A 12,685-nucleotide genomic window follows, 5' to 3' on the forward strand; every position below is an offset into this window, starting at 1 on the left:
AATTTTGGTTCATACAGGTTTAAGATTGTAATGGTTTCTTAGTTAGCTGGGTCATTGGCCACAGTAAAGTGTCTTCCTTAATCTCTTCTGACTAATTTTGTTTGAAATATATTATGTCTGATATTAAGACAGTAACCCCTGCTTGTTTCCTGATCCCAATTGCTTGAAGTACTTCTTCACTCTTTTCTCACTAAGGTTGTGTCTATCCTTGAAGGTCAGGTGGGCATCTTGTAGATAAGAAGTGATAGATTTTATTTTAGAACTTTGAGTATAAATTACTTCAGGTTTTTCTCACTGTTAAAGTTTTCATTGAAAGTTTGAGAAGTCATCTGTCATTCTGGTAATTTTTTCTAATGTATATGATTTTTACCTCATAGCTTTCAGTCTTTATTATCTGCTCTATATATGTGGCATTTAAACTATAACACAACATGGGAGTTTCTTTGCTGGTGCTGTTTGATGTGTATTCTGGATGTTTCTTGCATTTTTCCTTAATTTGGGGAAGTTTGCTTCTAAGATACTATTGAAGACCTGGTCTATTCCATTGTCCCATAATTTAATTTCCTTTACATTTGTATGTAATTCATAGATCTGGTCTTTTCATGGTATCCCAAAGTTCTTGAATATTGTTTTTCTTATGTTCTCTGATTGAGTGATCCAATTCCTCTCCTTTATATTAAAGTCTTGATGAAAAGGGTAGAGGGGCTATTTTCAAAACAGTTTATTTCACTAGACTATAGACAAGTGAAATGAGTAAATTGGAACATCTATTGAAAGACGTTTGGAGAGCAGAACCATTGTGTTAAATTTTATACTTTAGTGATAGGCAGAGGTCTGATGCTGCAAATATGACTAATTTTATTAGAGTGTTGATGGTGAATATGATGTCACTGAATAAATGACTTCCTTAGTATTGTTAGGAGACACAATTAAATCAAAGGATTTCCATTGTCAACATATGTGGTATAGTTACTGATGTTGCTCCAGTGATAGCAACAAGAGAGGAGCTTGTAAAATTGACGGAAGATGATACAAATGCTGTACACAACTCAAGCTGAATGAAGCATACTTGCATAGTACATCAAAAACCTTTATGCAGGAAAGTCTTAAAAATGTACAGAATTATGGAAATAGTCATGGAATTTCATAAGAAACAATGGGTTGAACCTCACCAATTCCAGAAATTTTTTAAAAGTGTTGATGCTAACAATGATTATATCATATAATTGGGAGTTGTAAAATGCCTAGGTGGGGATCAAATGTGAAAAATACTCAAGATTTGTGACAAGTTAATGAATCATTTGAGGTTCCAGAACCAAATTTATTTTATTGCCAGAACTTGACAATGAAAACTGGTTTACAGAGGCTTGCAATTTTAGTGGAGTAACTTCTTATTTAAATGAATTGAACATGAGTCTTTTCAAGGTGAAAACAACTTATTGAAGAAAAGTTTCTCATCATAATAGTGTACTGATGAGAATGAAATTATGACAAGTTAAAACGGAGGCAAGCAATTTAGGCATTTCCATATATTGACTAAACACCGTCTCATGAGCAGCAGAAAAGATGCCACATTACTGATTCTCTTAGCTTTGCCTCCTTTCCTTTGTATCAGTTACCAATACATTGTCTACCAGGTTGCTCTGTGGTCAGACTTAGCTGGGACACAGGTAGGTTAATATTCAGTATCCTTCCAGCCATTCATTACTATTTCTCCAGTCTCACCCTCAGCCCTGTAGCAGTCTGCTGTCAGGTATCCCTCCTCACACCCTACCTCCATTTCCCGGGGATTCCACTCTTGGCACAGATACAGCTTAGCTCTTTCCTGCTGACCCTCTCAGCTTTCCCTTTTATCCCATCTCCATTCTGTTATATCAATCACCAATATTCAGGAAACACAGTCTACCAAGGACTCAGAGAGGCCACACTGGCTGGGACTCATGTAGGTGATTTTACTGTCCTTCAGTATCTCTATTACATTCAGACCAGACTTACTCTTAATTCTACAGCAGCCTGATTTCAGGAGCCCCGCCTCCTACACCAACACCATTCCCTGGAGACTTCAGCTTTTGCTGGATACCTAGAGTCTCCCTGGCCCTTCCATTTCTGTCTCACCAAGCTTAATCTTTGTCCTATTGGCCTCTGCATGCAGGAGTCAATCCTTCCACCACACTCTATGCCCTGGGGAATCAACCACCTGGTGTGTGGACCCATTTCCCCTAGTGCATTACCACAGCCCATCTTGCCTTTTCCTCCTAGCCCACCTGCACCCTTTTATGCCATCTACAGATCTGTGGAAGTACTCTCTTTAGAGACCCCAATATCTATCACACTTGTCTAGGGACTATAAAGGGCATGAGGAACCAAGGAGTGGAATACCCACCCAATAAGACAAGACCAGATATTAACAACTAGAAATACCCCAATACTAAAAACTCCAGAAGACTAGACCCCAGCACAAAAACATACACATGAAAAGGCAAGACAGTATACCTCACAAGAACCCAGACACCCCATCACAGTCCACCCTACGAAATGCAATATAGATGAAGCACAAGACAAGAACTTGGAAATGGCAAGTAAGGTGTGTCCAAAGACCTTAACCAGGATAGGAATTGATCCTTTAATGAAGACCATGAAAACACAAAGAAATAGCTGAAGGTAATAATTAATGCAATTCAGGCCATGAAAGTAGAATTTTAAAGAAACGGAATCACTAAAGAAAATTCAAAATGAAATAAAAACTGAAATAAAAAATTATGAAGTCACAAAAGCAGCCCAGAAGTAAGCCTTGCCAACATACTACAAGACACAGAGGAGATAATCTCAGGTATTGAAGACAGGGTAGAAGAAATGATTTCCTAAGTCAAAAGAGTGTTAAATCTAAAAATAGCCAGGCATAAACAATCTAGAAAATCTGGGACACCAAGTAAAGAGCAAATCTATGAATAATAAGAAAAATTAGAAGAAACCCGGGGTCAGCAGGAAGAACGAGTCAGGGGAAGAATAGTGAAGAGCAAGAAAAAACTACAATAGAGGGAGGTTTAAAGAGAAATCTGGCACTAGGGAAATATCCAGAGATCTACAAGGATGACCCCAACTAAGAATCTAAGAAATGAAAATCTATAATGAGATTGATGACCTTATAGGCCATCCTAGAGCCTTCACCCAGTAACTGATAGAAGCAGAAGCAGAGACCCACAGCTAAGCACTGAGCTGAACTCCTGGAATCCAGTTGCAGAGATGGAGGAGTGATGAGCAAAAGGGTCAAGATTAGACTAGAGAAACCCAAAGAAGTGGCTCACCTGAACAAGGGGGAGCTCATGGATCCCAGACTGAGGGCTAGGAAACCAGCATAAGACCCAGACCCCTTGAACATGGGTGTAGTTAGGAGGCCTGGGAAGTCTATGGGGCCTCTGATAGTGGATCAGTATTTATCCCTAGTGTATGATTGGACTTTGGGAGCCCATTCAACATAAAGGAATATTCTCTCAGCCTAGACACACAGGAGACGGCCTAGGCCTTGCTCCAAATGATGTGACAGACTTTGATGGTTCCTCATGGAAGGCCTCACCCTCACTGGGAAGAAGAAAGGGAATGGGGTGGAGGGTGGGGACAGGGGAGGATGGGAGGGAGAGAGAACTGGAATTGACATGTAAAACAAGATTATTTCTAATTTTCTAATTTAAATAAGAGAGAAAGAGAGAGAGAGAGAGAGAGAGAGAGAGAGAGAGAGAGAGAGAGAGAAAGAGAGAGAGAGAGAAGAAACCCAGGGTCAAAGGTACAAAAAATATTTTCAACAAAATCATAGAAAATAATTCCCCAACCTGGGAGCATGGAAGGGGAGAGGGGAGGAAGGAAGGGATTGGGGAAAAGATGTATAGCTCAATAAAAACAAGGCAAAAAATTTCCCAACTCAAATAAGGAGATGGCTATCAAAGTACATTAAGCAGACAGGACACAAAATAGACAGAACTAGAAAATAAATCCCCATTACACATAATAATCCAGACACTAAATATATGGAACAAAGAAAAGATATTAAAAGCTTCAAGGGGAAAAGGTCAAGTAATACATGAAGACAGGTCAATTAAGATAACAGTTGATATCTCAGCAGAGACTGAAAGCCAGAATTACCTGAATGGATATTCTACAAACTCTGAGAGACCAAAATGTCAGCCCAGACTACTAAATCCACCAACACTATTGGTTACAATAAATTGAGAAAGATAAACATTCAAAGATAAAACCAGAGCAATATCTATCTACCAAATACAGCTCTACTGAATGCATTAGAAGCAAAACTTCATGGTGAAGACGTTAATTACACCTAAGGAGATACAAGAAATGAATAATCCCAAAACAGTAAAACAAAAGAGAGGGAAAAAAACATAAAAGCAAAATAACAGAAATCAATAAACATGGCTGATTGATGACTCCCAATATCAGTGGTTTCAATTCCTCAATAGAAAGTGGGGAGGGGTCTGGTGGAGGGTTGGGGGAGGGGAAAGAGTGAGAAGGGATTTACATGTGAAATAATTTTGTAAAAATAAAAAAAAGAAGGGAAAAAGGATGCAAACTAACAGGCTGGATAAAAAAAAAAAAAAACAACAGAATCTATATTTCTGCTATATCCAAGAAACACAGCTTAACCTCAAGGATAGCTATCACCTCAGGAGAAAAGGATGGAAAAATGTATTCCAAGCTAACTGACCCAAGAAACAAGCAGGTATAGCCATTTTAATATCTGACAAAGTAAACTTAAAACCAAGACAAATCAAAAGAGATAGGGAATGACACCACATTAACATCAAAAAAAATTAAGAAGAGGATATTGCAATCCTAAACATGTATGCACCAAACATCAGGGCATCCAGTTCATGAAAGAAATACTACTATGGCTAAAATCACGTATGGACTCTCACACGATTTAAGTGGGTGATTTCAATACCCCACTCTTGCCAATAGACGGGTCATTGAAGCAAAAGCTAAAGAGAGAAATGCTGGAACTATGTGATGTCATAAATAAAATGGGCTTAGAAGATATTTATAGAACATTTCACCAAAATACAAAAGAATATACCATCTTCTTAGTATCTTATGAACTTTCTCCATAATTGACCACATACTGGAAAATACAGCAAATCTCAAGAGAAACGAGAAAACGGAAAAAATGCCCTGCATCCTATCTGACTATCATACATTATATGTGGATATCATCAAAAACAGAAACAACAAAAAACTTATTAATTCAGGAAAACTGAATAACTCACTACTAAAAGAAGAATAAATCAAAGCAAAAATCAAGTAGGAAACTTAAAGCATTTTAGAATTGAAAACACAGCATCTTTTAAAAAATTGAAGGAGTCATCAGAACATGGAAATATACCCATGCTCAAGGATCAGTAGGACTGATATAGTGTGAAAATGGCCATCCTAGCAAAAGCAAATAGACATTCAATGCAATCTCCATCAAAATTCCAAAACAATTCTTCACAGAAATTGAATGGGTGACTTTCAGCTTCATATGGAAACACATACATCAGATAAATATACATCCCAGGACAGCTAACACAATTATGAATAATAAAAGAACTCTTGGAGCTATCACCATCCCCAATTTCAAGTTTACTACAGAGCTACAGTAATAAAAAAGCAACATGCTGTTGGCATAAAACAGACATATTGATCAATGGAAATGAACTAAGACCCAGACATGAATCCACAAACCTCTGAACAACTTACTTTTTTATAAAGAAGCCATAAATAACAATGGATAAAAAGGACCATCAATAACAAATGGTGCTGGTGAAACTGAATGACTGAATCTAGAAGAAAGCCAGTAGATCCATATTCATCACCCTGCACAAAATTCAACTCCAAATGATCAAAGATCTCAACTTATGACCAGATACACTGAATCTGGTGGAAGAGAACATGGGAAGTAGCTGTGAACTCATTTGCAAGGAAGATTTTCTAAACATGACAATGACAGCAAAGGCACTAAGACTAACAGTTTATAAATAGGACTTCATGAAACCAAAAACCCTCTATGGCAGGGAACACTATCATTCAGGCAAAGTAACAGGCTAGAAAATGGGAAAAAATCTTTACAAATTTTATATCTGATAGAGACTGAATGTCAAGAAAACAAATAACCAAGGTAAAATATGGGAAACAGAGCTAAGCAGAGAGTTCTCAAAAGATGAAGCATAGATGGCTGAGCAACAATTAATAAATGTTCAACATTTCTTAGTCTTCATGGAAACACAAGATAAAACTACTTTGAAATTTCATTTGATCTTTTTCAGAATGGCCAAGATAAAGCAAACAAATGGCAGCTCATGCTGGCAAGAATGTGAGGAGAGGGGGGCACGTATTCATTGCCACTGGGGATGCAAACTTGTATAGCCACTGTGGAAATCATCGTGGCAGTTACTCAAGAAGCTTGGAAAAGATCTACCTCAAGATACAGCTATACTATCATTGGACAAATGCACAAAAGATTTTATATCCTACTATAGAGACACTTGCTCACAAATGTCCATTGTTGCTCTATTCATAATAGCCAGAAATTGGAAACAGTCTAGATGGCCATCAGCTGATACTTGGATAATGAATATATGTTGCATTTATACAATAGAATGTTATTCATCTATTAAAAATAAAATTATGAAATTTGAAGGTAAATGAATGAAACCAGAAAATGTCATCCTGAGTGAAGTAATAGGCTCCGAAGAAAATGATTGTGTTTTCTCTCATGTGTAGATGTTAGCTTTAAGCCTTCAATATGTGTGCTACAATCTATATAACCATGAGGTAAGGTACATATTCGGGGTCTAGGAGGGAGGAGATCTCAAATAGAAGAGACAGGCAAGAAAATGAAGCAGGAAGATTTACAAGTGGATCTGAGAGAGGAATAATGAAGAAGAGAATATGGGAGAAACAACTAACAGTAAAGCCTTCTTGTGGAGCCATGTGGCAATCTGCTACTGAAGAAGCATCCTGGCATATGTATGTATATGAAAAGTGTAAATGGAATCATCAAATTGTAGGAGAGATAATGTCTAAACTCAGCATCTTATGCCACCAAATAAAACTTCTACTGCCAGAAATGGATTACATCTCATTGAATTGTTGGCTAAAGGGGCTCCATGGAAATTCCCAAACATCACAGACTACTGCCAAGGTTATTGGTTGCTCTCCAGAAACTGATAAAGTCCTACTACCAAAAATAACATTTGTACATGGAGAAATTGAGCTGGTGTCTAACAAGTGGCTTCACTTCTACTGTCTACCCTTCATGGTACTGGAATATACTCTGAAAGCTAGCAAATAAGAAAGGTAACCATTAACCCAGCTACAAACCCTGTGCTGTACAATGCTGACCTGCCTGTGAGATATGCTGGGGCTAATAGTGGCACAAGTGCTGTGGGAGCAACCAACTACTCTCTGCTTGGATTTAAGGCCCATTCATATAGAACCAACCCCTGACACTGCTAGGGTACACAAGAACCTGAGACAGATTAGGCCATGACTCTAGTGGGGAAACAAATACCACCATTCTATTAAAGGAACATGGGAACAAACTGTCTCTCAGTGATACTCTGCTGTACCCATAGATCACTTTCTTGCTCAGCTATAATCAGACATTCCCCCTCTGCAGCAGATGAGAACTAACACAGAGACCCACAACTGGGCAATGTACAATTACTACCCTCTTATAAAGGAAAAAATAGCCTTCTCCAACATTGTCTCTACTGGGTATATTAACTATACATAAAGCCAGGTCTCATGCTCAGCAGTAGATTGCTAACACAAAATGAACCCAATGGTGTTTTTGTAGACTTTTTGTCTCTATTTCTTTGTTTTGGGCATTTTTTGTCCCTTTGGTCATTACTTGTACATTCGGTTTTTGGTTTCCAATTTTGTGTTTTTGTGCATTTGGGTATGTGTGTGTTTGGGTTTCTTTTTTTTGCTTGTTTTTTTAAAGAGAGAGGGGGCATGGTATTTTCTTTTTATTCATTTTTTTTATTTAAATTAGAATCTTATTTTATATATCAATCCCAGTTCCCTCTCCCTCCCATTCACCCATGCTCTTCACCCACCCCCATCCCATTCCCCTTCTGCTCCATAGAAAGGATAAGGCCTTCTATGGGGATCATCAAAGTCTGTCACATCATTTGGGGCAGGGCCTAGGCTAAGAAAAAGTATTGGGGAATGGGTTCCCAATGTCCATTCATATACTAAGTATAAATGCTGTTCCATTACCAGGGGCCCCATAGACTCTATTTACAACAATCAAGAAATGGAAACACCCAAAATGACCATCAACTATTGAATGGATAATGAGAATGCAGTATACTTACTATTCAGTTGCTAGGGAAAATGAAAATATTAAATCTGCAGGCAAATGAATGGAACTGGAAATTGTCATTGTGAGTAAGGTAACAGAAGCCCAGGAAGACAAATGTCATGTCTTTCTCTCATCTGATCATGTTAACATTGACTCTTCAGATATGTCTGTTACCTTTGGAATACCCATCTAGGTCAGGGAATTACTAAGAGGCCATGAGGAGGAGCTTTCAATGGATGAGAGATAGAATGTGTTGTATAAAGGGTATCAGGGAATAATGGAACAGGAAGAATTAAATGGGATGGAGGTAGAGGAGAAAATATGGGAAGAGACAATTGACACTAAAAATCTTTCATAACAGTTCTACTTTAACTTTCCTAAAATATACATTTACACATGCATAAAAAGACTTCAGATGAAATTATCACACTATACACAACAGAGTAACAAATAAAAAGCCCAGCAACAATAACAAATAAATAAATATGAAAAAGAGAGAAGGGTTGCCTCTTTTGGAGTAGTTATTTAGTGAGATCCCATAGACCTACATACATTATCAGCTATTTTTGGTGCTTCTGACTACTCCCCAGAAAATACCACCCACTTGAGTTATACATAGAGTAATGAAGCAGGTGCTCTCCTGGAGGCTTCATCCCCATTGAATAGCTTTCATAGTGACGGAAGGTGCTATGAATGCAATCATCAGCCTTACCTACCTGTGAACTCTAAAGCTACAGTAATGACCAGTCTATTAAGACATGTCTACCAGTGCAATAGTGGCAAGAATATCATGGGAGAAACCAACCACTCTATGGCTGGATTCAAGACCTACTCCACAAGAAGAAACCCATTCCTGGTATTGTAATTGGGGTCCCAAACCCATGGTTAAACAGGTATAGGCCCTGGGGGAGACAGTACCTCGATGATTCTGCTATGTGCTCATTGTATTTAACTTCTAACAACGCATTATCATAATCATAGATTACTTTATCTCTCAAATCTTAAGAGAAGCTCCTTTCTGAAGGATATGGGGACTAATACAGAGACTACAACTGTTCAAAGTGCAGAGAATGAGAGATTATAGAGTTCTCAGCCATCAGCGGAACATTTATTTCATACCCGCTCCTCCCCCAGGCTCAGTGATCACTGTGGAAGATAGGACAAAAAATTATAAGAGCTAAAGGTGGTTGAAGACCACAAGGAAACCGTTTTCTATACACAACAGCTCAGTTTCACCTCTGTACTCACAGCATGCACAAGACTTATTCAAGCTCAAGCACCCCCAAATCCCTGCTTAGACATGGGAAATTGGCGCAAAGTATCACCCCTGGCAGGGGAGCTAGTGTAATTGATAGCTGCTGGGACAGGGACATTCATTTTTTTTTCTTATGGTGTGACAGCAGGTGTGTCCACCACCCTCCAGTGGATGGCCACATAACTGAAAGTATAAGGGCAGCAAAACTGGACTGGATACTTTTTGATTGTGTTTCTGCTTTTTAATTTTAAAGTGGACATAGAATTGGGTATGTAAAGAAGGGGATGGGGTTCAGGAAGAATCGGGGAAGCCCATGAATATGATCAAAATATGTTGTATGGAATTCTCAAAAACTGGTAAAGTAGTTTTAAATAAAAGCAATTTTAAACAAGAAAATATTTACTTACCCTGCAGCAGTTCAGCTCCTCGGCTGTTAGTATGATTGTGCCACATTTCCTGCCTGGGATTCCTCTACAACAATAAGGTCACAGTGAGCTCATTTAGATTTATATTAAGGAATTACATAAATTAATATATCTTTGTTTTCTATAATCAGATAAAGAGCCTACTGCTATTATTGAGTGTTTCCCCTACAGAGTTCATTCCTGGCCTCACAGTTTAGGTTGTCCTCAGATCCACGTTGCCCAATGAAGGAACTCTCTTAAACATCACAGGCAATAGGTCAGGCTTTTGTTTGAGAATCTTCATGTCCCTCTCATTGTCTTACACACAAGTAACAGAATGTAATCCAACAAAGCTTTCTCTTGAAAAGTCTATGCTTCCATAATCAGAAAACCTAATTCCTGGCATTTTCCCCTCCATTCATCAAATGGTTATTCATTTGTCCTTGTCTCCTCTGCCTGCTCATTCCAAGGCCAACATATTACAGCTTGTCTGTTGCAACTCTTTTGCTTTGAACTGCCTATATGCTTCAGTGGCGTTCCATTTATTGCATTAATTGCAAGATCATCATTACTGTGTTATGTACTATTAAAGCCTGAACCATAAGGATTAGCATATAATCATCCCTAAATTATTTTAAAAAACAGTTTTTATGCTTTTTCTTTCAGACTTCTAGGTTCTATAAAAGCAAAATTCAACACAAAGTTTTTGTCAACCCACAGTTTAAGAGCTGTATTACCAGGTGCTCAATATACATAATCAAGGATAAAATACATAAGATCAATTGAGCAAAAGAAAATCTCCACTCAAACTGTTTCTCTACAGTTTTGTTTTACACACACATATTTTAAAGGACACTGAGAGTAATACCAACTAGGAATACATAGCATGTGTACATGGCTGCAGCTATCTATGGTTTGGAGAAATGTTCCCCCAAAGTCCAATTGTTATAGGTTTAATTCAAACATGACTGGAGGGATGCTTTTAGAGCTGGGAGGTGGGGAGAGTAAAGAACATAGAGAGTTCATTCTCAAGAAGGATAGTGGGACCAACATCCCTCCAGTTTCCTTTTCCTCCTAGTTGGTAAGACATAGGTTGGAGGTGGAGGCTTCCTTGATAAGATACCCCACCTTCATTGTTGCCAGAAGCCTGGGACCAAGATCTTAGACAGGAATTTCTAGAACTGCATGCCAAAAGAAAAATGTCTTTTTTCAAAGTAATTGAAAGCTATTTTGAGAGGCAGCTGATCTGCATGGTTCTCTGCCTGCAAGGAAAGAGAGGAATCCTTGCCAATCCTCCAGAAAGCCATCCCAGGGCTCTAAAGGTGTGTCCTCTGACAAACCATACAGCCCAAGATCCTCCTAAGAATGACACAGATAGACTTTGCCCAAGGATGGTTAATATCCTGCAAAGTACAAGTCATTCCTGATAATTTTGGTATATGTGCAACCAACTGGAGTCTTATTATCTTCATGGGGAAAAATGTGAGGAAATGGGGACTTAAAATATTAGGAGTTGTGCAAATACCAATACAAGTTACGTTTGCTCTGAAACTGGGCCTTGACCACTCCAGCTTCTTCCAGCAAAGGTATTTCAGTGCACCCTCCATGTCTTGCCCACAGGACATAGATGGCTACCAGTCTCTCATTGTAGGCCATGTCTTTCCTTCTCACCAGCCTTGTTTCTATTTGCTGAAAACCGAGGTCACTCTGCTGCTATGTCACAGGTACAAGGTTCCTGCCCAGATCCTTTCTGGATGAGTCACATTTATATTTTGGCTCCAGCTGAGCTAACTGAGTGACCTAGGAGTCACAGACTGCCTCCCAGGAGCCTTTTGCATAGTGAGAAGTGGAGAAGGTGCACAATGAAAGAATATTAATAAGAGCATGGTGAAATGTGCTCATGATAGTCACAGCCCTGTGACTGGACACCAGGAATCAATAGTGGCCTGGAAACATATTGTGTGATATCTGGACCACACGCTGAAGATTATTGAGAGGTACAGGGCCATACCCACAGTCTTCTTCTTGCCCATACTTACCTGACCTTGAGTCTTTTCTCAGGAACTCCTATTATTTCAGCAGAATGAGTTTCTCAACTCACCAAATCTGTTCACAACCATCTAAGGTTTTTGTGCGTTTGTTTTTAAACAAGTTCTTTAAAATCCCCCCATTCTTCATGTTCTCCTAGAGTTAAAAGCTGCTTTCAGACATCTAACTTATTATAACGCCTACTGCCAGCTAGCAGAATATGGTTTAAGTTTTCTTTTATAATGAATTATCATCAATATAAATAGTTAAAATAATATTCACTATTGATTAAGTCTATAGATTAAATGTTCGGCAGGGTTGGGTAGGCAGTGTGTCCACAGTTCCTCATAGCTGAAGTATCATGTCAAGCCAGTAGACTGGGCACTACTCTCAAGCCTGGAATAGCTGACCTCCATGACTGTATATCTCTGATTTCATCTTCTTCCTTTCTCTCCTGCTATCAAGGGTCCATGTGATGACATTTAATTTAGCCAATTCATAACCTACACTCAGCAATGTACTGTGAACTCCTATACAAATGTCATACCACAAAAATCACAGGATGTACTGGGCAGTGGTATCACACACCTTTAATCTCAGCACTCAAGAGTCAGAGGCAGGGGGATCTCTATGAGTTCAAGA

The 12,685-nt window shown here is 38.6% G+C and overlaps 1 protein-coding gene across 2 annotated transcripts in view; it reads right to left on the minus strand.

Moving 5' to 3' along the window:
• LOC100767916 (copine-8) overlaps positions 1-12,685 on the minus strand; it is a 188,424-nt gene that overhangs the window by 80,336 nt on the left and 95,403 nt on the right. For both annotated transcript variants that reach the window (XM_027396311.2, XM_027396312.2), the window contains one exon: positions 10,019-10,082. In XM_027396311.2, coding sequence (XP_027252112.1) covers positions 10,019-10,082 — 64 coding nt within the window. The remainder of the gene's footprint in view (positions 1-10,018; positions 10,083-12,685) is intronic.

This window comes from Cricetulus griseus, chromosome 2 (genome assembly GCF_003668045.3).
Source record: "Cricetulus griseus strain 17A/GY chromosome 2, alternate assembly CriGri-PICRH-1.0, whole genome shotgun sequence".
In the NCBI taxonomy this organism is placed as follows: Eukaryota; Metazoa; Chordata; class Mammalia; order Rodentia; family Cricetidae; genus Cricetulus; species Cricetulus griseus.